The sequence below is a fragment of the Cavia porcellus genome, unplaced genomic scaffold (assembly GCF_034190915.1).
Source record: "Cavia porcellus strain 051 isolate PalLab524CR breed Dunkin Hartley unplaced genomic scaffold, mCavPor4.1 scaffold_31, whole genome shotgun sequence".
NCBI lineage: Eukaryota > Metazoa > Chordata > Mammalia > Rodentia > Caviidae > Cavia > Cavia porcellus.
In genome coordinates this window covers 28952250-28970673 of record NW_026947514.1, presented here as the reverse complement: position 1 = coordinate 28970673, position 18424 = coordinate 28952250, and the positions used below count along the sequence as shown (strand labels likewise).

Sequence of the window (18424 nt, the reverse complement as noted above, 5' to 3'; positions counted from 1 at the left end):
GTGTAGCCCACACTGGCCCTAAAGTCACCATCCTCCTGCCTCAGCAGCTATCTGCCACCTTGCTGGCTGCGGAGATTTTTTTTTCATCTGTAAAATAGATAATAGTACCCAGTTCATGTTATTGGATTTGGGAATTGAGAACATATGTAAAGTCCTTAATGCATCATTCCAGTAACATTTCAATAAGTGTTTAATTTGTATTAATTGTTGTTGCTTGAGAATTTTCAGTGATGTGCCAGAGCCTTACTTTTCACTTTTTTTTTTAGTGTTTTCTAATGACCAGACTTTCATAAAGTTGTAATTCATAAGTTCCTTTCTTTTTCTTTGGTGTATTACTACTAGAAGGAAACACTGTGGTGGAATAAAAACCTTTGGATAATTTCAGGACAGTGGGGAACCTTGGAGTCTCCACTACTTACTATGTTTACTTGGGAAGGTTAGCTTCATCTGTAAAGAGAATGACAAATCTATACCAGGTAACGGGTAATTTGGGAGCTTAAATAAGATAATGACTTTTGTAAATAAAAGTAAATAATAATGTTTATTTTTATTAAAATATTTTGTAATTACCAAATTTTTGTTTTCACAAAGGTGAGCTCCATTAGTGTAGAAAATGAAAAGACTTTTAGGATTTTTTTTTTCCCAGACAAGGTCTTGCTGTGTTGCCCAGACTGGCATTGAACTTGCATTCCTCTGCCTCAGCCAGATGAGTGCTGGGATTCTTTATTTTGTGTTTTTTGTTTGTTCATTTGTTTGTTTTTTGTAATTTCACTGTGTTAGGGCTCAGAATGTATATATACTAGCATTGAATAATAACCTAAGAACTAATAAGAATTTGAAGTTTTTCAAACTAAATTACCTTTTCGGGCCAAAGACAGATTTACCAGTTTCTCTTACACAAGATTTAGAGAAAAATTATTTATAATTTGTTTATTCATTTATAATTTATTTATAAATTGTTTATAATTTGAAAGTAATAGTTAGCACTATTGAGTCATTAACATCATTAAAAGTAATTTCACCTTTTAAAAATGTTTATTTTTTAGTCATGTGTGATGGCATGTGCTTGTAACCTTAGTACTCAAGAGGCTGAGGCAGGAAACTTGGTGTGTTTGAGGCCAACGTGGGCTACATAGTGAGACCCTATCTCGGAACACAAGCAAAAAACCAGAAAATTGCCGCACACAAAATAAAAGGAAAAATAATAGTCACAATTACTGATACTGCGGTTTAATTTTTTGACAATTGCAAATTAAAAAAAACTTGGAAGAATAACACAAATTTTCAAGTCCGTTAGATTAGCCAAATGTTAACATTTTGCCAATGGTCTTCATTCTCTCTTTTCTCTATGGTTTATTTGTGAAACATTTTGCTACTATGTTGCAGATGTGTTGCCCTTTAACCTACAAATATTAACCTGAGTTTTCTAGAAATTAGTAGTTTTTCTTGCTTAACAATATGATTATAAAAATCAGGAAATTAACATTGATAAATATTGTCTAGTTATTAGGTCGGAGATTTTGCTAGTTGTCCTAAATTTATTTTTTAAAAAATTGCTTCTGAAGGTAATTAAATTATTTTTAGTAAATGTATGGAGTTGTGCAACCATTATCCCAAAAGGATCACTCCTGCCTATTCACAAGTCATTCTCTATTCTGCTTCAGTTTGTGGCAGCCACTAACGTTTGTGTATATATGATACTGTTTTTTAATCATTGAAAATGGAAAACTAACAAAGTGAAAATCTCTTAGAAAAACATCAGTTCCCTATTTTTTGGAGTTTCAAAATACTTGAACATTTTTATTTTTCCTTCATTCCTTCAAACAAAAATCAAAGTATGTATAACTATTCTGCCACTGAGTTGTGCACCACCAACCACTCAGTATTTTCATATCCTTAAAAAGCCTTGCTGTAAATTAAGTTTTTAGTTAATATTCTACATTCTTCTTTGGGCATTGAATACATTTTTTCCCCCTAAGAATAATTCCTTTGGACTCCAATCCCATGGAAATTTGGGATATAAAATAATGTATTGAAGGGCATGCTTTGCTTAGACTGAGGCAGTTATGTCAGCCTCTAGGATACCATGCAGACTATAAACAGGGCAGGAAACCCTGCATATTACACTGATGGTCACTGATAACTGATTGTAGAACCACTGGATTAGCTGTAAAGTTTGTATAGTAACCTAAATTTTACTCTTTCATAACTATTACAAATAATGCCTAGAGAAATATATATATATATATATATTTTTTTTTTTTTTTTGTTTGTTTGTTTGTTTGTTTGTTTTTGAGACAAAGTCTTGCTATGTAGTTCAGGCTGGCCTGGGGCATTTGTGTCCCAGCCTCCCCAGGGCTGGGATTACAGGTGTATGCCACCACCCGAACTGATTGTTAATATTTTTAGATATTTCAGTGTATAGTGTCCTGATAGAGCTAATCTATTAATGTATCTCTGGTGAAATACTTTGTTTCTGCCTGGATAAGTCTGCAACAAAAGAATTTTGTTTTTTGTCTTTGAGACAGGGTGTTACTATGCAGTTCAGGCTGCCTTGAGTTTACTTCATAGCTCATAGCTCAGGCTGGTCTTACAATTATCCTTCTGCCTCAGCCACTCAAGTGCTGGAATTACAGGGATGCACCATTATACCCTGCTCAGAAGAATGTTTATAAGCAGTATTTTGTGGCATTTTATATACATATGTTATTCTCAGGATTGTTGAAAAAGAATGTTTGAAAAGTTAAAGAAAAAAAAAATGAAAAAGTACATAAGATATTGAATAAAATAGATAAATCTTATTTTTTTTTTCTCTTTTGGACTAAATCTATTGAGATAAAAACTACACCTAGCAACATAGCCATTTTAATTTCAGTGAGTTTTGAGGTGTGTGTACAATAAAAGATTGGGAGTATTTTTTTGGGGGAGTATTTTATTATGTATGCTTATTTCTGTTATTTCAGGTTATAAAGTTTCACACTTAATAGATTAAATACTTAGTACCCTCTAAAAGTCAAATGTTTAAAAGTACTACTTAAATTCATACTAATAAAATAACTGTCTTAAACTGCACATTCAGTCCTTTAGCAAATCTTGTTGGCTTTGTTCAAAATAATTCTCAGAGTCCAAGAACTTGACAGCATTTGCACCACTATCACCTTTTCCAAGTCATAATCTCTTGTTGGACTATTAAATTGTCTTTTGCTTCCATCCTGTTTCCTTCTCATTCTTTTTTTTTTTTTGGTACTGGGATCAAACTCATGACCTCACGCTTGCTGGTCAGGCGCTTATGCCACTGAGCTACCCTGTTCCTCATTCTCTTTTTGAGACAGTTTTGCTGTGCACGGTGTTACCTTGATTCACAAATGCTTTTTTTTTCCCAAACAATTTGGATCTCAAACAGAAGCATTTGGCAAAATTTCGTTTTTTGCAAACTCTTCATGGGTTACATAGAAACTGTAGCCATCTTTCCCACACAAACACAAACATGGCTGTGTTTTCAAAAATGGTAAAACAAAATTAAGTTCATGAACTGTTTAGGTTGTCCTGCAACTCACTATGTAGCCTAGGCTGGTCCCAGACTCTTACATCATCCTCCCCAGTGCTGGAGTTACAGGCATGTGCCACCATGCTCAGCTCCCTTTAGCGGTCAGTGCTACTAAGGAGCCAGATCCAAAACCTCCGATGTCTTCCATCTCATTCAAAGTAATAACCAAAAGTTTTTATTTTTTTGGTACTGGGAATTGGATTCACAACCTCATGCTTACCTTGTTGGTGCTTGTTCAACTGAACTAAATCCCCAGCCATAACCAAAAGTTTTACAGTATGCTGCCAAGCCCTATGTTCTCTGACCCCCTTCCTAAGTAATAGTCAGACTTCATCTTAGGTTGTACCTTCAACCCAATACTGGAAGCCAAAGCCTTTCCAGAAAGTTACATGTAACTCTAGTGGCCTCCCCTTCCCTTTTTTTCCCCCTCCCCTCTCTTATTTTTTTGTCTTTTTGAGATAGAGTTTTGCCATGCAGTTCAGGCTGGCCTTAAACTCACTGTGTAGCTCAGGCTGACCTTGAACTCGGCAGCGATCTTCCTGCTCAGCCTCCCAAGTGTTGGGATTACAGGGGGTATGCCACCACACCTGACCGCCTGCCCTTTCTTTAAAATTATTTTGAGATAGGATGGCATTAAGTTGCATAGACTAAATTTGAATGTGGCATTGCTCCTGCCTTGGCGTCTTAGAGTGCTGGAATTACAGGCTCTGCCACCATACCCATTTTCTGGTTTTACTCTTCACTCTGCTACAGACATACTGTTGACCTTGATGTTCCTTGTTTAACCACCATGCCTACGTCAGGCGTTTGTTGTGTGCCACTTCCTTTGCTTGGAAGGCTCCTCTACCCCTTAATGTGAATAATATTTCCTGCCTTAGCCTCTTTCAAATATTTGTTTAGCTCTTAACTATCTTTGTGAGGCCTGATCACTGGATTTGACATAAATATGAGGCCTCATCATTCCCCAGGTCTCTTCTTCTGCAAAATACCCACTAATTTTCAGTGTAGATATGAGACTGTTTTAAGTTCTATTATCTGAAGTAGCAGCTGATAAACTTTTCTTATGATTTTTAAGAATTTACACTTAATCATTTTCACAAAGAAAAACATAAAACCGTTGAAATATATAATTTGTGTATGATGTTTAAAGTGAGCATTGATAGTTATTTGTTTGGTATCAGGAATCGAACTTATGTCCTCACACTTACCAGGCAGGTGCTGTGCCACTAAGCTATATCCCTGACCTGAGTGCCTCACATGCATGCACGCACTCGCTGGCGCACATGTGTTCTCTCTCTGTCTCTCTCTCCCCCTTCTTCCCTCTCTCTTTCTCTGTCTCTCTCTCTGTCTCTCTCTCTCTCATTTATTAAAGATCACCAGAAATACTTTCTGAACTCCTTAAGGGGCCATTATTTCACAGAGGAAAAAAATACAGTTATGAAACGTAATCCTTAACTACAATATTTTTTCACTTTTGAGATCCAGCTTATTAACAAGCCAAGTTCTGAGCAGCTAAATAAAATTATTTCGTAGAAAAATTAGAAATGAATGGAATGGATATATTGGTATAAACTAAATATATATCTAGTTAGCTCTCCTTTTTGGTTTTTTGAGGCAGGGTTTCATTATGTAGTGCAGACCAGCCTTGAACTCACTGTGTAGCCCATACTGGCCTCCAACTTGTGGCAGTCCTCTAATCTGTCTCCTGAGTGTTGGGATTACAGATGTGCAATGCCATATCTAGTTAACTCAACTTAAAAACAAAATATAGCTTATGCACCAAGAATATAGCTTTATTTTTAAAATATTGTATCTAAGACTTGTGGAAGAAAGTAGTTCTAGAAATGAATTCATGGCCAAGTTTTATAGTCATTGTGAAAGGGAGGCGTTGGTCCATTGCTGACATAGTACCTGACACATGGTATCTGCTTAATAAATGTCTATTGAAGTCCTTAGACTTTATTTACTGATTGATTCATTAATTTATTTATTCAACAGGTAATATAAGAACTGCCCTCCTAAGAAAGTGCTAAGGTAGAGTATTGTAATAACACAAGAGCTTCTGTAAGTAGGACAGTAGTAGCTTTCTCTGTTTTAAAAAAAAATATGTGCCCTTGCACCCTTTTATATTTTTGTTTTAGTTTTGAGGCAGAAAATTACACAAAAAGATTATTAAGAAACTCAATACATTTACAGTTCTACAGTTTTGTGTTTTGCTGCTTTTTTTTTTTTTCTTTCTGAGATAGAATCTCACTATTTGGTTCAGGCTGGCCTCGAACTCACTTTGCAGCCAGACTGGCTTTGAACTTACAGAAATCCTCGTGCCTCAGCCTCCTGCTTCCTGGAATTACAGGCATGCACCACCATTCCAGCTCTGTTTCTCGCTCTTTTTTTTTTTTTTTTTTGTACTGAGAATTGAACTTGGGTCCTCATGCTTGCCAGGCTGGTGCCACTGAGCTATACCCCCAATACTTATATTTTTCTCATTGTTTCGGTTTTTTGAGCAGGGTCTCACTATATAGGGCAGGCTGGCCTTAAACTATGTAGTCTAGGCTGACCTCAAACTCAGGATAATCCTTCTGCCTCAGCCTCTCAAGTGGTGGGATTACAGGTGTATATCACCATGCCTGGTTTGGGTTTTTCCTTTGTAATACACTCTTAATTCTTACCTAAATTTCAAAGCATTTATAGAATACTACCTTATTTGCTGAATATATTGATCCTAGAATTTCTTTACCTATAAAGTTTTCTAAATAGTTTATATTGTGCTTTTGAAATTGAAGTTTAGATTTTCAAGAGTTTGTATTGTCCTATCTTGCTAAATCATGGGAACAGTCTGAGGAAGAACAGTTGTGAGCATGAAGGATGTGCTTTTCTCTTGGAAAGAAATGACTAATAAACAGGTAAAAAAAATACACTGAACCTTTTTAGTGACAAAGGAAATAGAAATTGGAATGAGTTTTTTTAAACTGTCAGTTTATTAAAATTTAAATACTGGTTTATTCTGACATTGGTGAGGATATGAGAAAAGAATATGTGCCTTTCTATGCTAGTTCTGGGGGTTGATGTGGAGGTAAAGTGTGGGTACACATAGCATAGTACTAACTTGTACTATAGAATTACTTGTACAAATACGTAGTGTTATATGTCCAGTATGTCCTAGAAGGTTCAGCATTACGTGTGAAAATTAAAAGATAGAGCTTTTAATTGTGGTAAAATAATTATTCTGCCATCTATGTTGTAATTATTTACTGCATTACAAAGATTGGAATAGAACTTTATGAACTGATGAGATGTCAGGGATAATTTCAGTTAGCAGTAGCGTATGATTAATTGTAAAAAGCATGAATTATTATCTATTAGTTTGTACTTAGAAAGGTCTGTAGAAAACACAGTGATATGTGCCTGTTGAGATTAGTGGGAAAGAAAGTGGAAGACTTAAAATTTTCATCATCTTTCTTCGGAAGGGTGAGTAAAACAATTATAAAACACTAAAGAGAAAATAATACATATTTTTAAAAGCTTTTAATAGCTGACCTAATTCAGTTATGGGAGGGTACAGTTAAACGTATAAGAATTTTTCCTAATGTTCAATAAAAATATATGTCTTGTTTATCAAATCATAATATTAGAGGAATTATTTATATGGGATCAAACTTACTTATTTTGGCTACTTTTAAAAAATTGCATAGAACCCCCCTAGGACACTCCAACATTGTTTTCCCACTTTTGTTTTGATTGGTAGATATGAATGCTGAAATATGTTCATGAAATAAAAAATTTTGAGGGAGGGAACATTTTAAGTATTTCTATTCATTGAAGGATGAGATTTTGCTTTTATAACAAGACTAAAGAAAATTTGTTACATTCCTTTTTTTTGAGACAGTGTGGTCTTGCTAAGTGGTGTAGGCTGGTGTTGAACTTGTTTATGTAGCCTGAGCTGACTTTGAACTCTCAGCAATCCTGCCTCAGCCTCTCAAGTGCTGGGATTACAGGCATGTACCACTACACCTGGCTGTTATGTTCTTATAGTTTGAAAAACCAAATGTCTTAACATCTGGTTTAAGAATGGTTCAGCCAGGTATAGTGGTGCGTATGTTTTCCTAGAACTCTGCGAGGCTGAGGCAGGAGGACAAGTTTGAGCCCAGACTGGGTGACTTAGTGAGACCCCATTTCAAACTTGAAAAAGGTGTATGTGTCAGGGGAGACTGGAGATGTTCAGTGTGAAGGGCCTGGAATTAATCTCCAGTCCTAGGGGGAAAATTAAGAGTTTTCCTTTTGTTTTTTTCTCCTTAAATAGTTTTGATACAGAATCTCACTATATAGTCTAGGCTGGCCTTCATTCATAGCTATATTTCTTTTGTTTTGGTACTAGGGATCAAACTCATGACCTTGTGCTTACCAGGCAGGCACGTTAGCCACTGAGCTAAAACCCCGGCTCCTCATGGCTATATTTCTGCCTTAGCCTTCTGAGTGCTATAATTATAGGCTTGAGCCATTACATCCAGCCTTAAGAGGTTTGGTTTTTGTGTTTTTGTTTTTATTTTGTTTTATTTTTTGTCTTTTTGAGACAGGATTTCACTGCATGGTTTGGGCTGCCCTTGAACTTTGTAGCCCAGGCTGGGATTACAGGTGTGTGCCACCATGCCTGGCAAGAGGGTTCTTTTAAATGTAAGAAAGATAATGACTTTTTTCATTGTCATAAGCTGTATGTTCTCTGTATTTGAGTGATTACTCTGTGACCTGATATCAGAATCGTTTTCTTGTAGACCTTAAGATTTGTATGAATATTTACTGATACATTTGTTCTTCAGGAACAGGGCAACATTGAGTCAAATAATCTTAAGCCTTGTGACTTGGATTTGTAGGGTGCTGATGGGTACCCCCCTCCTCCCAAAAAAAAGCATCAGAGCAAACTATTATATACCTCCTTATAGTGTAAGTTTAGTTTAAAAAGATTCATTGATGTTTGGTGTTTAAATTTTTGGATATTAACTGAACCTCAAAAATTTTTTTTCCTTTATATGTATTTCTACATGATCGTAGGAGTCTATCCTGAACTTAGATCTACATTTTGGGAGCTTATTTTAGAAAAGATCTAAGTTTTAAAAATTCTGAATGGACAGACAGAGAAAAGAGGGTCTTTGCCAACTCCTTTGGGTAAGAAAACTTAAGACTTTTGCAGATACTCTAAAAATGAAGGTCAACAAAGTAGGCATGTGAAATTGTAAAGTTTTTAAATACAATGACTTGTCATGATTTCTTTCTTTAGACTGCTGCAGTAAGAATGTCTTTCCCCCCTCATTTGAATCGCCCTCCTATGGGAATCCCAGCACTCCCACCCGGGATTCCACCCCCACAGTTCCCAGGCTTTCCTCCACCAGTGCCTCCAGGTAAGTTTTGTTTTTTTTAAACTTATACTTTTGTGATTTTAATATTAACTTTAGGAGAATGATAGAAATGTGACTATGTTAGTAGTTAAGCTGATTTCCTAGTGTCTGGTTTTGAAGGCCCATAAGGCTCTCATTCTTTTGTTTTGATTGGTTTTATACTGTTTTGTTTTTTATTAATTTATTGTATGTGAAGGTATGGACAACTATTTCAAAAAAAGCACGACACTGTGGTAGTCACTGATTTCCTGTTGTCTTGTTTGGAAATTCTGTGTTACTTTGGTATCATTCTGAAAATAAATGTATTTCTCTATAGCAGATTTTATTTTTATTTTTGGTACTGGGGATTAAACTTATGACTTTGCACTTGCCAGGCAGGCGCTTATGCCACTGAGCTAAATTTCCAGTCCTCCTATAGCAGATTTTATACATGGTTTATTTTGAAAATTCTTTTAGAATTTCCTGTTTAAAAATAATAGGTACTGGGCCAGGGATTTAGCTCAGTGGTATAAGTGCCTGCCTAGCAAGTGCAAGGTTGTGAGTTTCATCTCCGGTATCAAAAAACAAAAAAAAACAAAACCATAATAGGTACTATACTCTTGGTTAAAAAATTAAAACATAGAAAATTACAGAGTGACAAATTTCCTTCACATACCATATACCTGCTTCTATTCCTCTCTTTCTGTGAAAAGAAATAAGATAGTGTGGTATTAGTTTCTTTTTAATCTTTCCAGGTATTTTTAAATAGATTTTTAAGCCAAAATGCAAATGTATATTTTGTCTTAGTTAGAACTATTCCCTAGCCCTGGAGGTGTTTTTTTAGTATAGCTACATAGTAGCAGTTCTTTTTAATTTTATTTTATTTATTTTTGTCTTTTTGAGACAGGGTCTCGCTGTGCAGTTCAGGCTGGCCTTAGTTCACTTTGTAGCCTAGGCTGTTCTGGAATGCACAACGATCCTCCTGCCTCAACCTCCCGAGTGCTGGGATTGCAGGCATGAGCCACCACGCCCGGCTTTTTAAATTTTATTTTCTTAAATTTTAAAGCGAATAAAGCAACAGAACAAAGCGGATCACATCAAAACAATGCAAGTAACACAGAATTTCCAAACAAGACAACAGGAAATCACAGTGACTACCACAGTGTCGTGCTTTTTTTGAAATAGTTGTCCATACCTTCACATACAATAAATTAATAAAAAACAAAATAGTATAAAACCAATCAAAACAAAAGAATGAGGAGCCTTATGGGCCTTCAAAACCAGACACTAGGAAATCAGTAATGGCTACCATAATATGTCTTGTTCTCTTCGAAATATGGGCAGCTACTTTCACATATATGGAAATCAAATAATAGAAAACAGACTTCAAAACAAGATGATAGGAAATCAGTAATGACTACCATGATATCTTTTTTTCTTCAGTGTAGTTGTTCATACCATCATACATAATCAAATCAAACTCTTGTAAATTCTTTAGAAGTTCTAAGGCATGTGTAAGCCTATTCATGGACATCTATCCTTTCTGTATTAGAGGGAAAAACAAAGTATACGAAAAGCAAGAAACAAAAAGAGACAAGTAAATAGCAATAACAAAGAGTCCAAACTTTCAAAACAAAGTGGTAGGAACATAACACTTTTTTGCTGTTTTGCATCGTTATTCACAAATGTGTTATTCAGATTACCAGATATAGACATGCAAAATTGATCTAATCCTGTGAACACTGTTTTGTTCCAAAAACTAATAGAATTAGTAGTACAATCATCTCAGGATTCATTAAGTGTATACATACAAATTTATATCTTTTTTAAAAAATTAAAAAAAAATTTTTTTGTACAGTGGCACTGAGATTGAGCACAAATTTATATCTTGTTTCTTTTTTTTTTTTTTTTAATCGGTACCAGGGATCGAACTCATGACTCCCTGCTTGTAAGGCAGAGCGCTTATGCCGCTGAGCTAAATCCCCAGTCCCTATCTTGTTTCTTTTCCTTTTCTCTTTTTCCCTGGGTTATTTTTTCCTCTTTGAGCAGTTTCTTACTGTTTCACCACATTTATTGTAGATTTTGTATGTTACTTAATCTTTCAGGTTTTTCACTAGGGAGACAATACAGTATTCATGGTACCAATTCTTTTATTTATTTATGATTTTTGGAGACAGTGTTTCCCTTTGTGGTTCAGACTGGCCTTGTACTGTTTAGCCTAGGATGGCCTCACAAGTATCCTCCTTCCAAGGCCAGGGATATAGCTCAGCACTATAGAGCCTGCCTGGCAAGTGTGAAGTTCTGAGTTTGATACCCTGATACCCGGTACCAGGGAGAAAAAAATAAAAAGATCCTCGTTCAGCGTCTGACTGATTGGTTTATAGGCATGCACCACCACATTTGGCTCATAGTGGCATTCTTTACTAATCTGTGTGTTGGCATTTTTAATTTTTTTTTAACTTGACAATATATCTTGGAGAGCATTTCAAATCAGTGTATAATAGCTTGCTCTAGTGTTCTGTGGAGTTAAAAAAAAAAAAAAAAAGTGTTCAGGCCTTGCATCATCCCCCTAAATCAGACACTGAAGCTTTGGAATCTTCATTTTTAACACATTCATAGCTAATTCTAAGTGTATGTTTAAGTAGCAGAAACCCACACTTGAGAACCATTATTCTATAGTATATGTAGTTAACATTGTTTAGCCGAAGAGAAAGTTTTCCTTTGACTTTTAGGCAATACCTTAGGTATTATCTGTTTTAATGAGGTTGAAGGTATTTTGTAAAAAATCAGGTTACCTTCTCTATTCTTCCAAAAGATAATACTGTATACAAGAACTGTCTTCTTTTTTTTTTTTCCAGCTCTTTTTTGTGTTTAAAAAGAGCTGTCTTCTTAATAGTTCTACATGGTAAAAACTATTTTGACATAGATAAATACCATGTAATTCAGTTTGAAGTTGCAGGTTGTTCTTATAAATCACCCAACAGTATTTATTTGAGGAAAAACTTTTTTTTTTGTCTTTTAGAGATAGTTTCACTATGCAGTTCAGGCTCACTTTGAGCTCACTTTGTAGCTCAGGCTGGTCTTAAACTTGAAATGATCTTCCTGCCTCAGCCTACTGAGTGCTAGGTTTGCAGGTGTGTGCCACCGTGCTCAGCTATTTGAGTAAAGTTTTACATCAGGGAACCAATCTTTTTTGGGAGGAGGGGGAGTTGGTTTTTGAGACAGGGTCTTGCTTTGTAGTGCAGGATGGTCTTGAATTTACTACATAGCTGAAACTGGCCTGGAATTTGACGTATCTTTCCTGCCTCAGCCTCTCAGGTACTGGCATTACTGGTATGTGCTACCATGCCCAGCAGCAAATTTGTTTTTAATCCTTTCCTTTTCATTGTTTTTCTTTTTGTGGTGATAGGAATTGAATCAAAGGCCTCACGTATGCTAGAGAACTGTTCTACGATTGAGCCACATTTATGAATGTGACTTACTTTTTTGGGTTTTTGAGATGAGGTATTGTTTTGTAGTTCAGGCTGATCCTAAATCAGTACATAGCCTAAGCAGTCCTCAATTCATTGTGATCCTCCTACCTTAGCCTCCCAACTCCTGGGATTGATTACAGGCATATGCTACTACCATGTCCAGATGAATGTGACATTTTTAATTTTTATTTATTTATTTATTTATTTTTGGTCTTCTTAAGACTGGGTCTCCCTAACGTTCAGGCTGGCCTTGAGCTCACTTTGTAGCCCAGGCTGGTCTCGACCTTGCAACAATCCTGCCTTAGCCTCCCAAGTGCTGGGATTACAGGTATGAACCACTATGTAAAATTAAAAAATTTTTTTTTTACATGTAATGCTGGAGATTGAACCTAGGGTCTTACTCAGGAGTTCTATCACTGAGCCACATCCCCAGCCTAAAAGTGACAATTTTTGAAAGTTGGAGGGAATAAATTTTTAAAAATCATAACAGTAACTCCATATACTAGCAATATTTTTATAAAATTTTAAAATATTTGCATGTATTACTGGTCTCATTTGATCTGTGCTTCTAGGCAGTCATTGATTAGTATATTACCATCCAAAGTGAGAAAAGTAGTGTAAAAGTTTAAGTAGTACTAGTTGTTGTGGTTTTTTTTTTTTTTTTTTTCTTTTTTTGAGATAGGGTCTTCCTATGTAGTTCAGCCTAGCCTCAAACTCGCTGATCCGTTGAGTTCCAGGAGTGCAGTACCACACCCAGTGACTAGTTTATTATGCCATGTAATAATTACTGATTTTCAGACAGCAATTTAACTTACTTTTAATGGACCAAATTCTGCTGAAATGAGGTGTGAACAGATAGCAGGAAGCAATAAATTTAGTTATCAGATTAATCAGAAGTATCAGATTAATAACCGTAGGACAGTGTTGTTTGAACAACTTCATATGGCATCATATTTTTCCTTTGGTTGATGTATCCTGATTTTGGTTGTATATTTATAATCATAATGCAGGTCTGTCTTTTGTAGACCGTTAAAATCATCATGGAAAGTACTAGTGTTATAGGAGTTAAAAGGAAGAATAGTTTTTGTTTCTAAAGAGATTGGGAGTAGAGCATAATCACTTGTTGAGAATCAAGGAGGGTGGTAATGGGTAACCTTATGAGCATTGTATCAAATTGTGAATAGAAATAGAAGGAGGGTGTGACATTTCCCTCCCTCTCTCTTTTTTCTTTTGTCTTTTTAGACTGGATCTCACATCTAGTGAGGCTAACTTTGAACTTACTGTGTAGCTCAGGCTGGCTTTAAATCTGCAGCAATCCTCTTGCTTTAGACTTTCGAGTGCTGGGATTACAGCACTGTGTGCACTGCCAGGCCCTCCTCATATTTCTCTTAAGGATGCTCCCTGTCAGTTTTTAAAAATAGGTTGGCAGACCCTGACATCTGACTTTCGACGTTTTCTTGTTGCCTTTTTGGATACTAATATGGGCCTTTATTCAGAATGGGAGTGCTGTTTTCTGATTCCATTTATGGCAGCGTATATTAATTTTTTTTTTTTAGCAAGGCATACTTGGTGATAAATCAGAATTAAATTATAGCTCAGTCACTATTGGCATTCTGTGCAAGCATCAGTACTTTAAAAGGCAGAAGAGATAATAAAGTAGTTGCCAGATTACTGTAATAATTCAAAACTACTGTACCCTTCATTATTTTTCTTGTCTGTTACAATTAATTGAGGCAATATAATAAGTAATGTGTATAGCAATATTATATTTTAGAAAGTAAGTTTGGAATACTAGTAGCCATTATTATTCTGTTAAAAATAACACATGTTTGTAGAAAAGTTTTCATCCACAGTTCATTAGTTCCCTTCCCCATAGGCAACCTTATCAGTTTCTATGTGGTAAACATTTTCCACTGTGTTTGTTTGCTTTCTCCCCATTTCATTGTGTTAAAAACTAAAATGGTAACATACTATTTTATGCCTTTTTCTTTTTCTTTTTAGCATGCATTGATTTTAGTATGAATGACACTACATTTTTCAGTGTGCATTCTGAACTTTAAGAAATTAGCTGGTGATACAGTTTAGTAGTAGAAGATGTGCTTAGGATGTCCAGGCTTTGGGTCAAATCTCTTGCTTCAGTTAAAAAGAAGTGGTTTCAGGAAATGAAATTGGGAGAGGAAACGAACTTTGAGCTTCTATAAAAAGAAAACGATTTTAGTACTGTGTGTTTTTCTGACATTTTATTTTGTTTTGTTTTGATGGTTTTGAATTTCAACCAAGTAACATAGGCTGGTCTCTAACACATGGCAGTCCTCTTGCCTCAGCTCCCAAGTTTTAGGATTACAAATGTGTACATCATAACTGGCTTTGAATTTTTTTTTCAATAGGAAGTTTACCTATAGAAGAGATGCAATTTATATATATTGTAGTTGGTAAATGGAAGAATTTTTTTCAATATTAAGGTAAATTTAGATATAAATCAATTAGGTACAATTGTGAGTATCCATTCTACTAAAATGATTCATATAAATTATCACAATTTCACTGGCAATATGAACTAAATTGCCTTAATAGGAGTGATGAAACTGAAGCAGTGGTTATTATGTTGTCCCAAAACTTTATAAGTAAAGTGATTAAAACCAAATTTGGCTTGGCTTGGTTTGGTTTGGTTTGGTTTGGTTTGGTTTTTGGTGCTGGGAATCCAACTCAGGATGCTGAACCACTGAGCTATATCCCCTGAAACCAAATTTGATTCTACAGTCTTTTATCTCTGCACAGTTTATTCTAGACTAATTTATAGGAATCTTGATTTATACTTAGTAAAAAGTCATTTTGATACCGAGATTGGTTTTTTTTTATTATTTTAATTTGTTTTTATGAATGACAAAGTCCAAACTTTTATTGGTGAATGAGTACTGGTACACAAAATAACGAGTAACAAGTTCTTGAGTCCTTTCTCATGATGTGGCCCAGGCTGACCTCAAACTAGTGATCCTCCCACTTTGCTCAGCATCCCGAGTCCTGATATTGTTTTAAATAAATTATTGAAAAATAAAGTGATAATGTTAAATGTTTAAGAATTTATGACTAGTTTTAGATGAAGAACTGTTTCAAATTAATATTAAATCTGAACAGAAGCGTGGTTTCAGTTTGACATTTCAGGTGTTTTAAGTGGACTCTTTTTTTTTTTTTTTTTTTTTTAATCAATACTAGGGCGTGAACTCATGACTGCCTGCTTGCAAGGCAGGTGCTTATGCCGCTGAGCTAAATCCCCAGCCTCTTTAAGTGGACTCTTAATATAGCAACTATTGATTAGCATATGGTGTCCTTGAAAGCAGGTATCTCAACATTGTCAATAGTAGGTAGGCCATTGACAGCTCTTGAACTTCCATATTAATTTTTTCAGACCTACAGATACCTGCTTCAGAGATTAGTTTTCTGTAACAGTGGCTGAAATTACTGATACCATTTTTTGAGTTCCTTTCCTTTCCATTCTATTTCATTGTATTGGGGTCTTCCATATTACTAGGCAGGTGATATATTACTGAGCCTATATCCACAGCCTTTTTTTCAAATTTTATTTTGAGATACTTTCTCACTCACTTGCCTAAGCTGAGTTTGAGCTTGAGCTTGGAGTCCTTTCCATATCCTCCTAGATAGCTGGAATTATAGTCATGTACTGCCAAGCCTGGCATGATTTTCATTTTCTTGAAAGAACCACAGATAATAAGATTTCTAGATTAATTTCTCATTCAATAGCTTTTTTGTTTGTTTTTGAGACAGAATCTCATATAGTTCAGATAGGCCTTGAACTCACTGTTCAATGCTGGCTGGCCTTCAGTTTGTAGCAATCCTATTGACACAGTCTCCCAAGTGCTGAAATTACAGGCTTGTACCGCCACACCTGGCTTGTTTTTATTTTCGGAGATCTTGTTTTTACATATTTAACAAAATTACATATAGCAAGTACATATTTTGAAATTATATGCACTGTAGTGTGACTAAATTGAGGTAACTTAACACTGTTTTAAGAATACAAGTCTCCCAGCAGTTTTTTTGGGGGGGGGTACTGGAGATCAAACTCGACCTCGTGTTTGTCAGGCAGGTGCTTGTGCCGCTGAACTAAATCCCCAGCACCATCCTAGCAATTTTTACGATTACTGTATTTTTGACTGTGGTTATCATGTTTTATAACATGGGGTTTTTTTTGTTTGTTTGTTTGTTTGTTTTTGTTTTTTTTTTAACTTTTGCTGTTCTGGGTATTTTAACCTAAGGTTTTTGCACTGAGCTACATCCCCAGGCTTTTTTTTTTCTTTTGGTCTTTTTGAGACAGGGTCTCAGTATGCAGTTCAGGCTGGCCTTGAGCTCACTTTGTAGCCTAGGTTGGCCTTGAACTCTAAATGAGCCTCCTGCTTCAGCCTCCCAAGTGCTGGGATTACAGGCATGTGCCACCATGCCTGGCTATTGTTATTTTTTTTTTTATTATTATTAAGGAAAGATAAAACAATAGAAAACGGCCAGAAATAGTGCATACATTCAAAGAAAAGGAATAAACAGTAATAAATCACTAGTTGATGTATACATATTGTCCCCCCACAAGTAGTTAAGATACAAAAGTGAAACATATAAATGGGAATTCAATCAGGGAGACTGCAAACCATTCTGTTCAACTATCTAACAAGAACTAAGTAATATGAGTATCAATCCTATACATTTAGACATGCATTTATCCATATCTTCATTTATGTTGAGACCTAACAAAACTTATTAGATTAAAATCCTTCTGAACAAAGATTAATAATATTGCTGGATTTCACATCATGACACTCCAAAATCAGCAGTAGGTACTGCAGTGCCCCTTTCTTTCCTTCATAGTATTTGTTCATTTCATCATGTGTCATAAGATCAGTTCTCATAAACTGTTTATAGGTTTTATGCAAGCATGAGTCTTAACATGTATTTCTATCCGAAACAGAACAAAGCAGGACAGAACTAAATTTTTTCCTATAGACACATAAAACTAAAAAAGAAATATAAAACTGCTGAATAAGGAGTTCTACCATGGTTAATGTGCTGTTTCTTTTTATTTGTTTTGAGACTGGGTCTCAGTAAGTTGCCCAAGTTTGGCTCAAACTTTCCATCCTCACGCTTTACCTTTTCTGAGTGCTGGGATTATAGGTGTGCAGCACAATGTTGTACAGTGTGTTTTTGTATTTTAAACGTTACTATTTTCAATTCTGTTTTTAATTTTAAAAGTTGCATTGGCACCATTGTTCACCCATAACCAAAGTGTTTGTGAAAGTGCTTATTTTAAGGAACAGAGAACCAGATGAGCATGAATTAGTATTTAGGAACTTTGTATTCCTTAAATAAAAGTGTACTATGACAATCATTTAAAAAAAATTTTATTTAGAGAGAAAAAAAGCAAAACAGAAAAAAACGGGTAGAAGTAATACAGAATTTCAAAATAAATAAACAGAGCCAGGCGTGGTAGCTCACGCCTGTAATGAGGCTGAGGTGGGAAGATCCTTGAGAGTTTGAGACCAGCCTGGGCTACTTAACTGCATAGCGAGACCTCATCTCAAAAAAGACAAAATAAATACATAAATAAATAAACAGTAAGAAATCACTAGTTGATAAATTACATACTGTCATCTTAGAAATAATTGTTCCAGTCATTTCTCTTAGAGTAGTTTGAAAACTACTCTATCCGTCCCGGAGATCGAACTCACGACTGCCTGCTTACAAGGCAGGTGCTTATGCTGCTGAGCTAAATCCCCAACCCCTGTTTTTTCTTTTTGAGATAGGGTTTCACTGTGCAGTTCAGACTGGCCTCAGAGTCACTTTGTACCCCAGGCTGGTCTTGAACTGGCAGCAATCCTCCTGCATTAGCCTCCCAGCCTGCCTTAGCTGGGATTACAGGCATGTGCCACCACACCCTGCTACAATAGTTTAAATTGATAGACTGATAATATTTTTAAGAAAAATATTATTCATTCATAAGACTCATTCGACTCACTCATTGGATTCATTTT

At 35.5% G+C, this 18424-nt stretch overlaps 1 protein-coding gene across 6 annotated transcripts in view; it reads left to right on the top strand.

The window, feature by feature from the left end:
• Rbm25 (RNA binding motif protein 25) overlaps positions 1 to 18424 on the top strand; it is a 64242-nt gene that overhangs the window by 1688 nt on the left and 44130 nt on the right. Inside the window, exons 2-3 of one of the 6 annotated variants that reach the window (XM_063241363.1) lie at positions 8594 to 8707; positions 8820 to 8940. In XM_063241363.1, the coding sequence (XP_063097433.1) occupies positions 8666 to 8707; positions 8820 to 8940 (163 nt within the window). In that variant the 5' untranslated portion in view covers positions 8594 to 8665. Of the gene's footprint in view, positions 1 to 6310; positions 6451 to 8593; positions 8708 to 8819; positions 8941 to 18424 lie in introns of those variants that run through there. The other 5 variants (XM_063241365.1, XM_063241366.1, XM_063241362.1 and 2 more) reach the window with 5 other exon arrangements.